The following is a 21,176-nucleotide window of genomic DNA, read 5'->3' on the forward strand; positions in this document are numbered from 1 at the left end:
GGGGACAGCACAGTGCAGTGCAGGGAAGTGTGCACGAACAGGGGTGAGATGTGAAATGCTAAAGCCCAGCATTGCCGCTCAAAGCCTCTTTACTGAAGCACATAAAAACACACACCTGTCTTTCTTAAATCCATCCCAACCAGGGTTTTCAAGTGAGCTGAAGGGAGGAAGGTACTTGCATCTTAGCAAAATTCAGTGGGACTGCAAGCCTAAACCAATTCCGCTCCTCTCCAAATCTATAATGGTAGTAAACAAATCACATGGGTACATGCAATAAACAGACAAGGAAGAAAACACTTGGCTAAAGCCATGGTGAAGCAGAAGGAGATATCCCCACTTGTATTTCACTGTTAATCTGCCTTCAGCAGGGCAAAGAGGCCATTATAAAACCAGACCTGCTATTTGGAAACCCCTTGCTATTTTATACCAGTTCACCCTACCGAGACACAGCTGCTCTTCAAGCATAATGACACCTCCTGCCCCCACCAAGGGTCAGACCAAAGCTGCTCTGCCCTGCTCAGCCTTATGAGATGGGCTGCCTCCTCTCCCAGTTCACGGGGCTGATATGCCAGGATAAGCAGCAGACAACTTATTTCGAACACTCGTGATGCCGCAAACTTGTGCTGGCAAGTCTTCAGCATCGAAACAAAAGATTGCAAACCTGAGAGTGAAGATTAATCCTGGCATTCAATGCACTCAAAAGCACTAAGGAGGGGATCCTGTGTGGAAACCGATTTTCTGTCATTTCCCTCCAGCTTCCTCTGGCTGACCGCAGCACGGATGGGGCAGCCCCCATGTGCCTGCTCCTAGGCTTCAAGCAAACAAGCAGGCTGTGAAGGCAGAACTCACCTATGATCAGAAGAAAGACCCCAGCTCCATAATCCACTATGGGGTGGAGTTTGGAAACGTATTGCTCCTCCATTGTCCTTTGTGGAAGTGGGTGAAGGTTTTAAATCAAAGGCGAAGTGACTGTAGGGGCAAAGAGACTCTTCCTCATGGTTTGCCTGCTGCAGATGTGAGCCGGGCAGTTGGGTGCTGTCAGTGTGAAGGCACCCTCCTGCTTTCTCCTCTCTCCCTCCCTCTCATGTGGCAGGGGAGAAGCCTGGAGTGAGGGAAAGGCTCCCTCCCTGGGGAGGCAGAGTGAAAGCTAGGCAGAGCCACTGCCAGAGCGATCCCGCCTGCCTGGCTGCCTGGCTGGCAGAGCATCTCTCCACCCACCCCCTCCTCTCACACCGCTCTGCTCCTTGCCTTGTCAAGAAACTTCACAATGCAAATCCCCTCAGACCGCCATCGCTGAGCAAAAACAATCGTCGTTCAACCATCAGCAGCCTTGGGAAATAAATCCAGGCTGTGGGATCAGGCAGGGGAAGGAACGTTGGGAGTTTTGTCTCCCAGCGTTATGGCTGAGTATGGGGAATACGAGGCTGGGGTGGGGGATTGCTGTGTTGAAGTGTCAGAGGAAAGCTGTTTGCTGCAGGGCTTCGGAGGGGTCACAGTCACACCACTGAAGGCAGGACTTCCAGAGCTGCGCTAGAGGATGCTCAGCCCCGAGTGCACAGCTGCAGAGCACCACAGCAGAACCAAGCTCTGAGTTCACTCCAGTGACACACCAGTGTTTTACTTGGCAAGCAACCAGAGCAACACCTCATATCCAATACCTGAGCCTAAAAATCATCATAATGCTCTCTTGGTCTTTATAAACAATGCCAAATTTTGCTCCAGCCCCCAAATACGTGTTACAGGCTTATCTATCAATTTACATATGCAGGGTTTGGGTTTGGTGCATGCAAGTTACAGCTCTGTAGTTGCAATGCCATTAACTTGACTTTTAGCCTGGGCACACTGAAGCACAGCCAGCACGTTGAAGAGCAGATATATACTACATTATTTAATTCCAGTACCTGGATATGCTAAGCTCCATTAGCATCATTCTCTGCTTGGCCTATTTTACTCTGTTCAGACATAGGGAATTTTAAGATCCCCAAGAGCATGTATGCAATCTAAGTGGAATATAGGTGCTTCAGTATAGCAGTAGCAGCCTAAATTCTGAAATCTCTAGGAAACTGAGAGATTTTAAATGCTTTGAGTTTCACCAGAAAGCAACTCTAGCCATGCACAGGTATGCTGCCACCTCAGCTTTGCTGAATGCCTCTGTGCATTTTCCCTGCTGAAGCTGCCTGGGATTTACACACCAGGGATCCCAGCACTGAAGACTTCGAGGAGTTTAATTCAGCAACCAAGTACACACATGCAGCACAGGGCTCAGCAGCACTCACAGCCTTCTCAAGGCAACTTTGTCCTAAAAGCTTAGCCATCCTCTATGAAATGGAGAAATCAGTTTCCTCCTCTGTTTCACAGACTCAGGTACATGTTTTTCTTGTAAGAGGGCTTCATTCTGCAGGTTATAGATGCTTTGAGATGAGGAGAATGACATAACAGGGAGATGCTTTCCTCTCGACTTGAAGCTGGATCGCTCCACACTCAAGTCACAAGATTGGAGGGAGAAAAACCAAATGGTATCAGACTAGTGTGGTGCTGAAGGGAGTCCTTGCTCCAAAAGTTGATATGTTTTGCAATGAACAGCTACGGCATTAAAAAAAAATAAATAATCCCTCTGCAGGGGTAATGGTGGTTCAGTATTGGCCACTAGCTACAGCTTCAAAGGGAATCAGTCTCACAGAGGTGCTGCTCAGGGTATAGTTATCACCTCAGAGAAACAAAATCCCTTTCTCTGGGACCATGGCCCCACATCAGGATTCCCCACTGGCAGCATGCTGGGTGTTACGCTGACACAGACACAAACCTTATTTTTAAAGGAGATTGAGTACTACCAAGAGTTAGGTGGCTTCATTAGCCCACACAATGCTCTAGTTCCCAAATCCCGCTGCTAGGAGCTAAATGTAGGCAAGATACAGAGGAGGAGAGCAGAAAGGGAATGTCTATTTTTCCATCAGAGAACAAACACTGTAGTTCATACCATTATCAGAATGGAGATTTCAGGAGATGCTACAACCTAATGATTCCCATCCTCAGAAACCACTTCCCTGTGCTAAGCTACTTCTTGACTGGGTCTGGCTTGTGTGTAGTCAGCTCAAGTGTTTCTGAAAAATTCCCCCAGCCCATCCAAGTCACTCCAAAGTCAGTAGAAGCACAAAGGAGTCTGCATGTATTCATGGCATAGATAAGTACTAGGAGATGGAACAGTTCTTCCCCAGAGCTTATAAAATTCTGATTCAGTGACAGAAATTGCTGGCCTGAAAAATCTGAACAGATAAGACAAAAAGTTTGTGAGACTGCTGTTTAAACTGGGCAGCTAGCAAAGCACAAGTTATGGGTAGAGGGGAAGAAAAAACAGGCAAAAGGGACTTTGACTCTTATCTGGGTGAAAAGAGACCAATGTTCCAAACCTTGATCCAATGAAAAGAGCACATGAAGTCCTTACAGAATCACTGAGGCTGGAAAGCACCTCTGAAGTTCATCTAGTCCAAGCCTCCTGCTCAGAAAAGGATCAGCTACAGGATTGTGCAAGGCTGTATCTGAGGGTTTGTATATCTCCAGGGATGGAGACTCCACCACAGGTGGAGCTCCTCCACTGACAACTTATTCCAGTGCCCCTTTGTGGTCTCATTCAAAGTCTCATACAGTTTTCAAATAAAGATACCACCGAACCCAAGAAATCAAGCATCTACTCATTAGATGTTCAGTGCAGATGTCCTTCCCTGAATGTTCCTTGGTAGCAGATATTCAACTGAATGTGGCTGGTTGTTGCAATGCTTCTCAAGGCTTGCCTGTATAAGCAAGTATCAGTTTAGTCTAGGAAGGTAGAGTATATATGATATTAATTATAAAAGGAAGTTGTTCTATAAGAAAAGGCTAAAAAAGGAGAGATATGGTGTCTCAAAAACATGGCTAGTAATGAGAGTGAGTCTTAAATAGCTTGATCAAATCAGTGTAGTCTTTTCAAGAAAGAGAGTTTACCATTTGATCCCAATTTGGGAAGAACTGTCTGCTAGAGTCCACAAAAGACACAGTAATTCCTGTGACAGGAAGCAGAATATTGCTGCATTCTGACAATTATACCAATATAGTGCACACAAAACCATGATATTGGTAAATTAAATAATGCCAGCACCACAAAGGTTCTGGAATTCGACTGTTCACCTTGTTAAATTCATGGAACAGTTGTCAGCACTGTTTTGGGCTGGGCCAGCTACAACTTTTCTAAGTCATTCCAAGGTTCAGGTCAGCTAAAATTGGCCCAGAACCATTCCCAGCAAGGTCATCAGTTTTGAAGACAAAGTGGCTCTGTTTAGTTCCCTAGTACAGATGTTGCCCGTGAGTTTTGTTCTTATCCTGGGTACACACATTTATCTAAGAAATAGATTCTCAAGGTGCAGTCATTAGATGGGAAGTAACTGTTTTAACGGATTGTTAGCACTCAGACAAAGCTTAAAATGCTGATAAAGAAAAACCTTTGGAAAGTTTCCTGATCTGTGCTACGTGATCAGCTTACCTAATGTTTCTTTTTGTCCTTTCTTGGTGAAAGCATGACAGAAGGCTCAGTTCAGGCAGCCTGATGTCACTCAAACCAAGCCAGATCTCCTGCTTTCCCACTTGTTGCATGGTCCATCCTCTCACTACTGAAATAAGGCATTCAATTTCTTCAGGCAAGCAAAGAGAAACCAGAGGCAAGATTAAAACCTTTTGCTGAGAATTTAATAACTCCCTCGAGACCCCACTGACTACATCAGAAGCCTAATCCTCTTCCAATTTTTGTGGGCACCTTAGATTACACTGTGTGGCTATTTCATGCTGGTTTAGATGGCATCTCATTTATTGTGAAACTCTGATCTTAGCATTCACATGGGGTAGGATTACATCAACAGTTCGGTTACGAAATGGAAGAAAAGAAAATAAATGATTAAAACCAGAAGAGCTGACTGATCCCAAATCCAGTGCATTATTCATATGTCGTTTAACAACAGCAAGTTGTACCCAGCATTATCTTTCTGCACGTCAGATCAATCTAGATTATCTGTTTACAAACAAAGCATGGTCAAAGTTTATACATCTTGGCAGACCCAATTTTTGGGGACCGTAATTTAGAATTGTTTTGTGAAATTTTGCTTCAGTTTAAGAAAGTCTTCTTTAAATTAGAGAGATGGAAGGATAAAGTTGCTATGTATTCACTTCTGAAAGGTTATATGAAACTTTGAATGAAAAATGAACTCACCATGAAATCATATATACATATTTGTTGTAAATATATACATATATATAAAGCAAGTTCCTATTGTTGATGTAAAGCAGGGTATGGGTTGAGTAATTACTTGATGCTACCAAGGTAGAACATCCTTCAACTTTATTCTTACTTTCCACTTGTGGGGTGTGGGGGGGAAGTATCCTTAATCTGTAGGAACAAGGGAGTTATTCTGAATTACCAGTTTGCCAGTACATGGTAGTTCAATTTGCAGAGATAAGATGTCTCAATGTTTGGAGCTCTTTCAGCCAGGAATATTGAGTTGGGTTTGGTATCATTTGTCAATCATTGATATCTCCTGATATCTAGAGAGGGCTATGAATCTATGTCCCTATCAGCACAGAATTCACGTCTCTCAAAAAGAGTCATGTGTCATTTAGAAAAGCAGAACGGCTTTGCTATTCCAGTTTATCTCCAGCTGCTCTGTCCAGATCTTTTCTTCTGTGAAGACTCTGAGATTTCAGGCTGAGTAGAGGACTGCAAACAGTCTACTTGGGCAGTCCCTTTTGGGTGCTTTCTCCTTACTTCAAAACAAGTCTGATGCACACTAAAGTTTTTTCATTAACAAATGCCACCTTTTTCAAACTCCTTGGAGGAGATAATTTCATCATATTCTCCAGGAATTCCTACAACTTCCTACCATTTAACTATTAGGCTGTCTCTGCAGTCTTACTTTTGGAAGCTCATTTTTGAGCTGAGACCTCTAGCTGAGCTTCTAGCTTTCACCTCCATTTATGAAAACCAGAATCAGCATTTAAGTTGAATTCTCAAGAGTCTGCTCATGAAGTTTTATGTTTTCAACAACCAAATCTTGTTTAAGCTGGTATTTGCAACCTCAAGCATAGTAATTTGTAAATTGTTTTCTTCTGGATGTCTGCACTGACTTGCATGTTATTGCCTGAGGGGTTATTTACAAAGTCTACATTTGGTCTAGGGACACCAGCCTCCCTAGCTTCCCCCTACAGTAACTGAAGGTAGCTGCCCCCTTGAAGAATCCAGCTTGGATCAAGAAATTTTGCTCTTTCACTAAAAACATTTTTACATATAATACTGCTAGTTAATGCAGTCAAAGTGAGTACAGCTCTCCACCATAGCAATTAGAGACTCACCAGGAAAACCGGACTTGCAGCTGTTATTCCAGAGTGTTTGACCCCAGAGCAGAAAATCGACCCCAAACACAAGAACATCTTGTATGCGCAGGACTGAAAGATGATTTTAAGACTTTTTATATCACCTTTATTCTTCACTTTTAAGAGCTGTTCAGTGCTACTGGCAGTTTGAGGTGAGAGTAAATAGCAGTTTAACACTAAATGAATGACCAGCGATTGAGATGTGAGGAAACAAAAACTTGTACAGCTTCCACACTAGGACTAGTAAGTATATCATGGAACTAAAGCCAGAAGCTCACATGTATTAAACAGTGATGCCATCAGCTTTTGTAGCTGGTAACCATTGATACTTATTCTGCATTGGTGAAAAAGAGAGGACAAGATGTAAGCTGTGAGAACAGTTGCATGTGGAGTAAAGCTGTGTCATGTCCCTGACAGGACAAGCCAGCTCTTTTCAACTGGGCAATAGGCTGCCCTCTGAGGGATAATTTTTTAAATTTTTTTTTTTCCCCAGAGTTCACAAATATGAAATGAAAGGCACTAATTTGAGAAGCAATATGAAAACAAGACAAAGCAGAAACATAGCATGAGGTGGAAAGGGAAAGATGGTAATGCGATATGAAAAGGTTAATTCAACATCCAAGTATGAAGCGTATTATAGGTTTTTCTTTCAAAGGCGTAAGAAGACAGACACTAATTCACTGCGAGTGGAAAGGAAATGGCACCAAAGGTGCTAACATAATATGAAAACTACTATTATGTCAGGAAAAGAGACAAACAAAATGTATTGCCCGTGGTGTGGAATTTGACGATGGAAACCTGCTCACACTTAACACGGTGACAGTGTTCCCAGATCTCAGTTTAATAGTAGTATGAACAACGCTAACCCTCTCATTTTCAAGGTTTCAAAGACAAATTCATATCCTGTTATGCTGGATATTGCATCAATAACCACGAGGGGACACTTGCTTGCAGTTCACGTAATTTTCCAACTGTTTATTCAGTAGTTTTTGGTAGCAAACTCCACTGAATTTTCCTTTCCTTTGCATTTTGGTCCTGCACTTCATGGTTCCTCTGTGTCATTAAGACCATGGGAAAAAGTCATACAACTTGTAGAATGGACCACCCAGCAGTCTACCATCACAGGAATATCACTGTGTAGTAGCTTTGTATCTTCATCCTCTGCGCACCTCTAGGCAGACTGCAATGACATGCAAGACATGCAAGAGCATGGCTAAAGGGAAGGATGAACTGGGAAGCAATGCATTGCAGCTGCGTGCACACCAAAAAGCCAGTGAACAGATTGAATCGCTCAAGACTCTACAGTTCTGTGTAACTGTAGCATGGTGGCAATGAAGACTTGACTGTCTGTGATCCTAAGCTCAGAAGTGTCCTGGAAGCAACAAAATAGAAATAATGCCACTGGGAGCCAGACATCAGAAAGGGCTCACAGTGTGTAGGGTTGGGACCATACCTGCCCAGATCCCTCCAGCAGCACTGGGAGCAGGAAGGCCAGCTCTTCAGGACTCTCCCCAGCCTCAAGACTAGTCCCAGCTCTTCTTCTCCTTTGTCTCTTTTTCATATGACCTAGTGCTGATTTGGACTCATTCCTTCCTGATTTGAATGACAAAACTCAATTCTCTCCACTTTGTCCGGGAATCATGCTGAGAGGTAGCAGTGCCCCAACAGCACAGGTGAAACTGGTCCTTCTCTTTGTTCCTTAACTTTGGTAGCAGGACTAGGATCTGGCAGAATCAAGACAGGACAAAACAGGCTGTTTGTCATGCAGGGTCCTATGGAATGGCAAATACTAGAGGGCCCTTTTGAACATAGGCATGAGGACAATAAAACCCACCCAGTGCTGCCTCTGGTAGATTCCATTGATTGCATTCTTGCTTGTGTTGGTGTTGCATGTTCCACTGAAGGACGGAAAGGGGAATTTGTTTTGAGGAGAGTTTGTTAGATTTATTTAAAGGTAGTCAGAGGAAAGGCTTACCAGAGTAGGAGATGAGATCAAGGTATTTTTAATACTTTTGGGGACAGAGCTGAAGTATATACTGATATTCTTTAACCAAATGGTGCAACCTAGTTGTGTTTACACCATGGTGTCTCTGGACACTCTGGGTTTACAAACACTGCCTGCAGAACTGAAGCTCCAAGGCTTCAAAGGCAGGAATACAGCAGACCAGGAGTGTGACACCAAAGCAAACATGGCTGTTTATCCAGCTACTGCAGACAGACAGTGGATTAGGGTTCAAGTGTGCAGTCATATGGCACTAGAGATGAACTTGATGGTACTGCTCTGGCCCTGCTATTGCCTACTGTGTGATACTCATTAAGTCACTTTTTTCTTCTTTCTGCCTCTGAGTTATTCACTGAGATCGTACATTTTTCAAGGTCTGACTGATCTCCTACTATTTCTGCTCAGTGTCTGGTAACAATGCAGTGCCATTACCGGCTTGTGCCTCTCAGCACCATTGTGATACAACAATAGTTTTAAGAAGGAGGCCAATTTTCTTTCATATTAGGATTTGGGTAATTTTACTCTTACTAATTTATAAAGGGACCCACACTGGGAATTCAGAAATGCCAGGATTACAACTTATTATTTAGAGACACTTGGAAGAGAAAAATAGCTGAGAGACTGAATCCCATAAAAATATGCTGGAAAATATGAGTGGAAATTCATGGAGATGCTTCTCTTGGATGGAAAAGAACAGGTTTCCTTGTTCAATCTGAAACACAATGTTTAATGGAGAAAGAAAACAGAAAGACTGGGAAACAGACACAACAGAGACTTGATGATAACAAATCTCTTATTAGGTAGAATGGGGAAGACAAAACTTCTGTTCCACAATAAGCTGTGGTGGCACCAACAGTACCTTTTAAATGACTCTGTTAAGGACAGCATTCAGTGTAGCTGCCTGCCTGGCAACTACTAATGCAACAATGCACTGCTAAGGCAACATCCCTGGACCTTAACTTCATGTGAAAGACATTGCTTGGCTGAGTGTGTTTAAGGGTGCTGAGCAGCAGGGATGGCACCAGAAGCCTCATGTCAAGACCCTCTGTTGTTTTCATGGTCTTTATCAAATTTGCAAAATCATGTTCAGGTCTCTTTTTCAGCCTTCAGATTGTATTTATGTGAGTGAGAGAAGTCACAGGTATTCTGTCTTGAGTTCCTTTCCGTGGCCTTTTGACCATTTCAGCCAAGTAGTGCTTAATCCTCACTATACAAGTGCCAGGCTTCAAGCTGGCTGTAAAAATGGCACAGAGTGGGACTGTGAGACAAAGAAGAGAAACTACCGTACTACTTTCTTGATATTATTAGATATTAGGCACTAACATTTTAATTGCTTGAGTTTTCCAAGTTAACTGAGTTGCAGCTACATGTTGCTTTCAGGCAGCACATCCCACACCTCTGCACTGAAAGGTGCTTTAGGGTTTACTTCCTAGCACTTCACCCCTTTGCAGTGGTGAGAAATGTCGTTTTCAGGGGTATAAGAATCATCAGATGGTTTGGGTTGGAAGGGACTTTAAAGATCAAGTAGTTCCAAACCCCCTGCCGTGGGCAGGGACATCTTCCACTAGACCAGGTTGCCTAAAGCCCCATCCAACCTGGTCTTGAGCACTGCCAGGGATGGGGCAGCCACAGCTGCTCTGGGCAGCCTGTGCCAGTGACTCACACCCTCACAGCAAAGCATTCCTTCCTGATATCTAATCTAAATCTACCCTCTTTCAGATTAAAGCCATCCCATCTTGTCCTATCACTCCATGCCCTTGCAACAAGTCCCTCTCCAGCTTCCTTGCAGGCCCCCTTTAGGTACTGGCAGGCAGCTATAAGGTCTCCCCAGGGCCCTCTCTTCTGGTTGAGCAACCCCAGCTCTCTCAGCCTGTCTTCATAGGAGAAGTGCTCCAGCCCTCTGATCATCTTTGTGGCTTCCTCTGGACTTGCTCCAACACCTCTGTGCCCTTCTTATGTTGGGGGCCCCAGAGCTGGATGCAGTACTGCAGGGAGGTCTCATGACAGTGGAGTAGAAGAGATCATCTAAGTTGCAGAAAATAATTCCCACAAGTGTTAATAACTTGCAGTCAGGTGCTGCACTCATTGCTCTTGATACTTGACAGAAAACAAAAGTGGGATCAGGGGATAAGTAAATAATTTAGTGGATATTTCCTGTATTTGCACAGAGAAACTTTCAGCTATTTCCTCCGTGTTTAAAAATGGCTCAGCTATGCTTTGCTAACATGGAGTTGTCCCTCTGATTACCTTCCAAGGGCCACTCTGCAGTTAAAAACTAGTAAGAAGATAAAAGTCCTTCAAAAAGCTATGCATCACTGCAGTGTTCTGCATCTCCAGGTATGTATGACACAAATTCCTCCGCTGCTTAAGTAATCTGTACATTGGAAAATATAGTCTCACTTTTAAGACACTGGCTCAGATAATTCTGTAATAGACCATGTTTAAAAACAGCAATTGTGAATACTTTCTGCACTCAATTACACTGAAAAAACAGAGATGAACCTAGCCTCAGAAAAAAACCACCAAACAGTCTTGTGGTAAGGGCCCTGGGGAGTGCTGAGTTCAGTTCCTTCCCTTGCCACAGCCTTCCTGTCTGCTCTTCGGCAAGTGATTAAATCTTTCTGTGCCTTAATGCCCCAAAATTAAACTATGGATATCAACAAAGCTTTCTTCTTCTTCTTCATTACATTCCTTAAATTGCTAGCACGCTTCGTGGCAGAGTTCTGGCCTGTGCAAAATCAGCATTCCCTCAGGCAATGTCTGGACATGATTCAAAGGCTATCAGTATGCCAGGGACCATTCCTGGTGGGCAGTTTCCCTCCTGTGTTGGGATGCAAGAAGGTTTAGGCAGGTAGATCCAAGCTGTGCTACGCCACCTGCCCTGCTGCTCAGAGCACAGCTAATGGCTTGTTTTACTCACATAAGCACAGAGCCTGGGAGCAAAAGGGGCTTGTTGATGTGGTCTTGTTGAACTCACATCAGTGCATGGGGGCAAAGCCCCATGACCCACTTGGGCTTATCTGGAAGTAGAGATGCTTGTCATTTGGATAATCCTTCCCCAAGAGCATTTTCTATTCAGTCTGTATTGCAAACATGTTTGTTTGTTTGTTTGTTTGCAGGCTCCACCTCCTCATTAGGAGAGAATCTCTGTATTCATTCAGAAGGAAAAATTCTAGGCCATCTTTATCCATTACAGTTATTTAGAAAAACTCTGGCAGCCTGAATACAGCAGACACAAAAACGATGAGGTAAATAAAGAACCATAATTATGAAGCTTTTTTTTACTTATCATTTCCGTGTTACTGACTTGTGACCATTTTAATGCGTGGAGTTGACAGGATAATATTAATCTATTTTTGCCTGTAACTGGATATATTAAAATATTTGTCTGTCATGTACTTAAATGGATTTTATAACCCTAACATTAGAAGCAAAACTTATTTATCAGCTTGTAACTGAATATATTAAAAACTGTCACATGTACTTTAGTGGATTTTATTATCCTAATATTAGAAAAAATCTATTTCAGCTAAACAAAACCATTTAGAAATTTCAAATCTAGTTTAGACTGGTCATCCAGACTTCTAGAGTCGATGGTGAAAGACAGGCGTTCTTGGTGGAGAAATATGCACCTTATCTGAATGAGACCGGTTGCCATTTGGAAGTGCGTTTTGACATTACAGGGAGCACAGAGAGGTGTCTTAAGCAAACCATTTGGTTTGTGGTGGTTGGATTTGCTTGAATTAAATCCTGTCCTGACAGACTTAATCCAGGCAACACAAGAAACCTATAAGGAAGGATGAACTGGAACCCAGGTGTCTCAGATATTGAGTTAAGGCTTTAAACTTTGCGTATATTCTCCTTGTTTCCATTACTACTAAAATCTGAAATTCCTCAGACCATGCAACAGCCATGAATCCTGCTTGCTATTTAAAATGAAAAAGTATTTTAGCCATCCAACTTTAATATTATTTTCGCAAAGTTTTTAAATTACCGTTTTTTTCCTGTAGAAATACAATTAGGACAATGATGTTATCAGTACTTGAATGATCCTAGTTTGACTAAGTCCTATCATACTGACCTGGATATATGGGGGAACATGAGTTTGCTACTTTGTTGGTACCTGTAAAGCTCGTAAGGCAATAGTATGTCCTCTGAGGTATTCTCTAGGCACAAAAGAGTAATCTCTCCCAGAAACTGAAAAGGAACATTGTAGCAGTGGGGTGAGTAAAAGTATAAGTATTGCAAAAGCACCCACAATGCCACAAAAATAAGACAAATCCTTAAACCCTCATGTTTTCTCTCCAAAGTCCTCACTTGCCCCAAAAGCTATAATGTCCTTTCGTGTTAGTTACTGTTAATTAATGAAGTTTCAAACTTCAGTAATACAGTTCAATAATGTATCTCCTCTTATCAGTTCTCCCTTAAATAAGCAACACCTCTGCCTGTCTGGGAGGGAGGAAGAACATGCAGTTTTATCCCAAAAGTTTTGTCTACCTTGAATTCTTACCAAAGGTACTTTCAGTCCCCTCATCACCAGAGGTAGGTTGTTTAATCCACCAGACCTGCTAGTGAGATATAGGCTTCAAGACGGTCAAATGGTGTAAGGATAGAGATTGTATGTCATGGAAACAGTTATTGACAGATTCACATTCTGGTTACAGTCCTGTAAATGTTAGTTACCCACAGGTACCCATTACAGCACAGTCAGAGACAGGAACCCTCCACATGAAACATCATCCCACCTCCCTTCAGCTGGAGGTAACCTGCCCTTCATAGATCATAACAGGAACCTATATAATCAGTTTAAAATAGACTCCTTCACTTACTCCTGTCTCTGGTGGGCCAGCTGACCAGACTGCTGTGGCTCTTTGAGGAAGGAGGTTAACACCCAGATTGGATGGGGAAGCTGTTCTTTGTAAACCACAGACCAGTGGCAGCCTTGGATCAGATGGACAAAGGGAATAAGTATTGGTTGCTGTGATAATGAAGACTGTGGAGATCAACCAAGCCAGAGGAGACTCAGGCACCAAGGGAAGGGATTCTTGTGTTAACGTATACTAACAGGATAGCATATACACAGCACTTACAACTGAGTGAGCCCCCATATTAGTCTATGACTCACTTTGTTCTGCCAGCACTGCTGCAAGAGTGGCAACCTTTGGCAAAACATTAATAATAAAAAACAGAAGAATGATGTTATCTTAAATTGTGGCACCCAGCTGCTAAATTAATGTATGCCGAAATCCCAGGGTTTGCAAAGCCTGCTGAAGCCAGTGGAAAGATTCCCCTTGACCTCAGTGGGCTGTGAATCATTCTCAAATGAAAATGGAGCTCCAGTTCTAGTTGCTGTTCTCATCTCCATGCAGATTAGTTTCGGGACAGATCCCATATCAGCCATGATGTTGGTAAAACTATTTGCTGCTGATAAGGTGAAGCATATCCTCATTGTACTCTGAAGTGAGGATGGGATGAGTTCATGTAATCCTGTTAGACATCTACATCTAAGTTAATTACCCTCTGCTTCTCTGGTACTCAATGGAGAGAAGTCAGCATTTCATCTGTAACTCATCACTCCAAAATGGACATCTAAAATAGGTCAGATGACTCATACTCTAAATGCCTGTTTCTTCCCATTGACAATAAAGGGAGCCTGAGGTAATTTTCTCAGATTCAGACATTGACATGTGGTCAGAAGAATTTCTCTCCAAGCATCTTCATTAGACAAGCTTCAAAAATGTTGTTTTTATATCTGATTGCTAAATCAAACAGCTCAGTCAACACAAGATCCTAGTGGAGACAGGTTCAGGTAAACGCAGGTGGCTTGGAGTTGTCTTGCATTAACTACAGGGCTTTGCCTCAGCAGGAATTGATATTAACAGCTTTAAAATATACTAAGTTTTTCGGTGACAAGATGGCCTTCGATGTGCCCTGATCTGGTTACGTGTTCTGGGTGACAGGTTCAAAATGGTCTCAGGTATATTCCAAAACAATAACGGAATGGACAAGCCACTTCAAATTATTGCTATTACTTTGTCCTCAGCAAGCCCTCATCCCACTGGTGAACAGGACAGCATGAAATTCAGCACCAAATTCAAACCTAAATGTGCATGTCTACCACACAATCCAGGCTGTCCCGTTGTACTTACTGGAGAACTAGTCAACAGAAGCAATAGAGACTGGAAAGTAATTCACCTGCCTAAATGTAGGTATCTACTTTAGAGTGACTTGGACTACAATCCAGGCTCTGTTTGCTGTAGGAAATCCCTCTCCAAACCAGGAATTTGGCCACCAGCTCCAGCGTAGTCACTACACAAAGAAAGTAGCTAAAATTAGGTAACTGTAGTTTAATCCCGTCCACTGGAAACTGCTCACTTGGTTGCCCAGTAATAACATCGTTACCTGGACCATATCCTGACAGGATAGAGAGTGATGAGATGTGCCATATCCTGGACCACTAGAACTGTTATGTCAGGAGATGATGAACTAGTACATAGATAAAAAGAATCCAAAATAAGCTTTGAAGTAACAATTTCATTCTGAAGTAAAGTTTTCTATAACATATAACATAACATTAAATATATGTTTCTTTAAAGCAGCACTTTTCTAAAGGGACAGGAAATTTTTTATACTTGTGGTTTTGCTCATACTGGAAATGAAAATATACAGTGAAACTTCGACATTTGCCATGAAATGGAAACACTGAGTTTCAGATAGCTCAAGTAAATTCAATAAAGCCCTGCAAAGACAAAGTGTACAATATCTTTAGCACAACCAAAACCATAAACTGCCTCCACAAGGGGACATGTAAGTATGACTGCCAGTCTTTGTTCTGTCGGTCTGATCCCTTCCACCAGATGTTTCTTGGATGATAGTCCAGACACACCAATATAAAGCTTCTCACGAAATTACCCAAAACATAATAAGAGTCCTTGTGTATTTGAAAAGCTCTATTCAGAAACACAGCTTCTAACTTGGCACTTACCCTCAAAATATTCACGATTGTCAGCAGCTATTAAAAACAATAATAACAATGGCTATTTCCATAATAGCTGTATTTTGAAATCTCAGAGCACTTTGTGAACTTAAGAGACTTATCTGAGATGTACAGACTCATATCATCTATTAGGGAATGCAGCTCCCTCTGGGGCATGAACTGGACTTCTGTTCTCAAAAATTCTACAAAGAAATACAGATAAGGCATGAATACAGATTTCTGAAAATTGAGCCCAGTTTGGATTTTCAGGTAGGCTGAGTAAGTTTTGCTGTCAGGCTCTGCCTGGAAACTATACTTAACCTTAGAAAGAGGGGAATGATTTCTTTTTTAATGAGCAGCAGTAAGTAGAATTTCTCTTTTGCACTAGAGAGATGGCATAAGGTTTCAAGTACTATAATAGTAGACAAGGGAACTGGTGCAAGGAGATAGCATGGGCTGCAGAATTGTCACAGCAATAAATAACATTAACTGTCTTTTGGGTTCCCATTGATACAGCACTGAGATGGCACCTGGGACACTAGGACTGTGTTCCAGCTTTCTGTTTAGGCAAGAGAGTCCTTTGTGTTGTTTTTTTTTTTTTATCTCTAAAATGAGATCTCTCCTTTGTAATATCTTTTGAGAAGCCTGTCTTAATACATATATGGTTTGTTTTGTTTCTGAGTAAACCACAACTACTCAAGTAACTTTAGCTAGGGAGAAGTCTGTCAGTGTGAACCTTTCCACTTCTGGAATATGTGCTAAATGCAGGCACAGCAAATGATGTTCTGGAAAAAAAACAAATGCTGTTTTTGTCTGCCAGGAAAAGAATGAAGTGTCTTCCTATAGCAGGTCACAGATTGGTGTCTGCGGAATCACCAGCTAGTGGCTTGGGACAGTTTAGAGAAATCATGTGTGCCAAATAAGTTTCTTCCTACTCCCTCTCCTTGGAAAACTCTTTCAATTGAGCATTATATGAACTATATTTGTCAGAGCAATGCTTGCTTGTGGGCCTCATCTGTGCTTAACTACAACATAGCCATGGCAAATGTAATGCCTTTTGACTGATAAGTCACCTTAGTAATCATCCTACTCTAATGACAAGTCCATGCCACTCGGTGAATGCCTCAATCACATCTAACATGCTGTGTAATTGTCACTTATTCAAAACAAAATGATGGGGAAAAAAAGACTATTTTGTATTTGCATTAACGGAGTTTGCTTGAAGCTAGACTTGGTACTCTGCAATGTGCGGAGGGAAATCAACTATGGAGAGAATTTTTTTATCACATAAAATGCCCCAGTGTTTTTCCATTATTAAAAGTAACCTAACTATTTTAGAATGGAATGATCTAAGGTGGAAGGAACATACAAAAATAGGCTAGGAGGGACCTGATGTGTTTAGCTGAGGAAAAGGTTGCAAATATGAAAAGCTTTGGCTTCTTTTCCCTAATTTTCCATAATTTTAAATCCTGACAGCATGAATAATATAGTTGATTTTTGCTATGATTATAAAGCAGCTGCAGAATATATACCAACGTTGAAAAACAGCTGAAAAACCATTTATGTAGTTTGTTTTCAATTGGGACACCCCTCCCAATTGCAGAAAAGTAACCAAGATGACTATAATTCCATAAGCTGCATCTGATCAGCATATAGTTCAGGTTTTGGAGGGATTTTTAAAGAAATCTTCTGAAACAAACAAACAAAAAGAAGTTATTCATATGTTATAGTCAGAAAAAATATCTTTTTATGTAGTCAAATGAAATATCCTTTTGGCAGCCCATAACAGAAATCCTAACTGAGGTTTCTTCCTCTTCATGTACCAATTTAGTCTCTCTTGCTGATGACTTTAGTGATTAGTGGACTAAATTTGCAGACAGAAGCTTCTCAGGAAGTTACAAAGGTACATTTGGAAGGGAGTCATCTAAAGTAGTTTCTCTGGTCATTCCCTCTGTTTCTCTGTCTTGGGAAATTATCCTTGGCCCATGTTAACTCCTGAACTCCGTATGGAAATCTCTTAGGAAAGTTTTAGTTTGCCTGGATCCAAGCCAGGCCAGTACTTTGTTGACAGTATAGATGGATTGAGTTCTGCTGCCTTGTGCAGGTGTCTGTCACTGTTTAATTTGTTGGTGTAGCCTGGCAGAGACAGAGATGGATGGATGACTTCCAAATGGCAACTGGGATCTAGCCACCCAGTTTTGGAGGGTAAGAGAAATTTACAATAGGGCGTGACCAGATGACACCAAAAGGCCTCCAAACAGCAAAAAAGGACTGCCACATGCAAAAAACATGTCAAGAACCAGCTAAACGATCAAGTAATATCCAGTCAAAAGAAGCAGAATGTTCTCCATTTTGAGTGAGGTGCCCTAGCCATTGAGTTCAGTTTATCATGCTTTCAGGTTGGTTTTCAATTCTTGTGCCTGTGAAGAAACTTTTCCATAAAAAAATCATGTGTAGTTTATTTGATCTGGTGTGGATGTTTTATTTGAGGTTATTTTAAGTCCATTAAGGAATACACCAAAACTAAATAAAGAAGCTTTTTACTGTTATTCATGTTCAGCCAACTGAATTGAGCTTGTAGCCAATATTATCAATGGAGTCTAGAGAGGGATTAGCTGACCAAATGTAGCAGGTAGACTGCATTGTCTACCTAAAGGTGTTGACCCATCTGAGATGCCCTGATTTATCTTGCCTGGTCTACAGATGGTCTTCCAGAAGGGCTCATTTTCCCCTTGTATCTGTCATACCTGCCAGCTGCCACAGATATCTCATATGCCCTATGAACCTCAAATGGTTCTAGACACCCATGTTTAGGCAACTGAACAATGTCTGTAGTGGCTCATCAGCTTAATTGCTCCCCAGGGTCTGCCTTCTATAATGGGAGCTTAGACATTTGCTCCACCTGTAGACACATGTGGTGAAGGTCTCTTAATCTGTAGCTCAGTGTAATTTTAAAGACTTGTGTCAGTTCATAGATGGCCTTCTAGCACTGTTTTAAATGCTTTGTGATATGCGTGACATTTTCACGGGGCTGGCCAATATGACACAATTACGATACCTGCTCCTTCTAGACCAGCATCAGAAGAACCAATCGGGTAGGCTAAGGTTTCCCAGTCAGCCAAAGGCACCTACCTATGTGCAGGTAACTGCACTGAGCTTCATGTCTTGATCATACCCTGTCCACCAACAAAGCTGGTTGCTTCTTGTCTGCACAACATGTATTTTAGTCTTACATGCTTCACTGAAGAAAACTTCACACAGATGGTAAATCATTAAATTCCTTCCATTAAGCAAACATACTTTCCTTCAGCTGCGGGTTACCCAGCAACAGACAATTTGGCAGCAATAGACTTATTTTTATGATTAACCTTGTCAATCCACAGGCACTTGCTTTCCCAAACAGCTGACCTTTTCCTACAATATTATTTTTGACAAGTGATGGCTCATTACTCTCCGTTAAACTGTCAGTATTTTAATGTTCAGTTTTCAAATTATTATCAAAGGTGGAGGCACCAATATCCTATATTAAGATTTCCTCACATTTTCCACAATGAAGCCTTGCTATGCTGGAACTTTCAAGCTGAAATTTCCTTTGCCACATTTGTTTCACATGGATATTTTTTCAGAAAGGTTCAATAAAAAAAATAAATCAGTCATTTCCAAGACCAATGTTAAGAAATATTTTTTGTATGGAAAATAATACAAATAATCAGTCATACACTATTGCTGAAAAGCTCTAGCATTTCTGTGCTTTGATGCAGGAATCTGAACTCGAGCCATACATATAACCCTGGGACAATGTTGTGTCTTTGGCTGTTCTCATTATGTTCTTCCAAACACAATACAGCTCTGAGCCCCTCCAAAAATCAGTTTATACATGCTCAGGAGAGACTTAGTTTGACAGCTGTATTGTCCAGTGTGCTGGCATTCCTCCCAGCACACTCCTTTTTCCACCACCTCTTGCATCATTAGGCCCATCCACCCTGGAGTCACTGAGGCTGAGCAAGGCCTTCCCTGTAAAGATTTCTCCAAGAAGCTGCAGGTCACCAGAGTGCTGGATAGAGATACAGTGAACAGAAGGAATTGCTGTAGCCCCTACCATGCAAAGAAAGTTGTGAACTGAAGCAAATTAAGATTTCTGAAAAATTATGATAAGCCTGGGTGTCAAAAGATTTTGGAGAGAAAGAACAAGGCAAGAGAGCAGAAAGATGAGAATCTGGGGAATGCAAAAAGAAAACTGGCAGGTAGGAAAAAGGGACAGAAAACTATAAAAGAATAGAAATAACAGCAGAGGGAAGAACAGATTCTGCAATGTTTCTTGCAGAACATGGGCAAGAGATGAAGGGAAGTGGATGGCTTATGTGTTTTACCATTAAAACACAAAACCTCCAGGACTCCCTCTCTTCTAGGGAAACAGCTGTGACCAGGACTGCAGGACAGAAATATTTGGTATCATCTCTTGTTCCTCTCTCAAACTGCAACAAACCCCACAACCCAGAATTTTTGGCTAATTGTTCAGACCAAAACTGAAACAGAACAAGGTCTTAAAAAAAAAAAGGATTTGTCAGGATGGGTTTGGTACAATGCTCTGGGTGATGCTCTGTTTGTGTTGAGAAAGGAATGTACTCTGAATAATTAGAAAAGGTTCCACTGACAATGTTAAAGGAATGTGCTCTGAATAATTAGAAAAGATAAGGTGGGCACCTGAAGGAGATAAGGAGACCATTCAGTCAGGAAATCGTTTAACAAAGAAAATTGAAAGGTCTATTCCACCTCGATCCCACCTATTATGAATGGAATGACTTGGTGTCAAAATCAAATGAATATGTATGTAAAGATGTTGTAACCTCTCATGAAAACTGTATAAATCACCTAACTTTTCACTGAAAACTTTGGAGCTAGTTGGTCCGGTGTGAATCGGGTAGCTCCCCAACGTTGCATGAAATAAATACCTTTGCTGCTTAAAGACAAAATTAGTCTCTGAACAGTTACTTTGTGCCGTTTTGGCATCAAAACAGGAAACAACATTTAGGTTTTAGTGTGTTACGAGCTCTTTCTGCATACCTTCAAGAACAGCAGCTTTGGTATCAGACTGGTCTCCAAGTGTGGCTTTATAAAAAGCAGTTCTTTGATTCAGAACTTCTCAGTCCTTGCTGGCAGGCATTCTCCATCTTTCACATCAGAAAGGCACAAGAGAACTGCAGGGAAAGCAAAAGAGCAAATTCAGAAGAATGGACTATGCTCAATTTAGCAGAGAAAGGGCTGTGTATTTCCAGGTTTTCCTGAATTCTACCTTGGATATTTTTGCCTCCTGATTTAGGGAAATGCTGTGTATGACAATAAACCAAACTCTGTTTCCAATTACCAAGAGCTGCAAACACTTGCATAATAGCACTGCACTGTTCTCTTAAAGCAATGTGAAGAACTTGAAACACTTTGCAAACAACAGTGATTTACACAAACCTGGAGAAAAATGAAGAGGGGAAATCAAATTTCCTGGCTCCTATGCCCTAACCATAAAACCAAATTTCTTCCCCAGTCTCACAGTTTTAACAAGCTCAAGGTGAACTTAATGACAAGGAGATCAGCTTTGGGGCAGAAAGTATTTAAAAGAGGAGTGCACTGCGGACTTTCTGTGACTGTCTCAATCCCCAGCTGCACCTCTCTGTGGGCATTTGTTGCTAGAAGGCTCTGTCCCAAAGTGTTGCTCAGCTCTTTGTCAATGACTAGCTCCTCACTGATGTGTTCTCTTCCCTCTGGAACATACTTTAGTGAAGCTGTTTGGAAAAAAAAGAGTTGGCAGCAGTG

The 21,176-nt window shown here is 41.7% G+C and overlaps 1 protein-coding gene across 1 annotated transcript in view; it reads right to left on the bottom strand.

Annotated features, from left to right (window-relative positions):
* LOC130151178 (opsin-5-like) overlaps positions 1 to 21,176 on the bottom strand; it is a 28,749-nt gene extending 7,573 nt beyond the window's left edge. Inside the window, exon 1 of the mRNA XM_056343047.1 lies at positions 850 to 21,176. Within this exon, the coding sequence (XP_056199022.1) occupies positions 850 to 922 (73 nt within the window). The 5' untranslated portion in view covers positions 923 to 21,176. The remainder of the gene's footprint in view (positions 1 to 849) is intronic.

Source organism: Falco biarmicus, chromosome 6 (genome assembly GCF_023638135.1).
Source record: "Falco biarmicus isolate bFalBia1 chromosome 6, bFalBia1.pri, whole genome shotgun sequence".
NCBI lineage: Eukaryota > Metazoa > Chordata > Aves > Falconiformes > Falconidae > Falco > Falco biarmicus.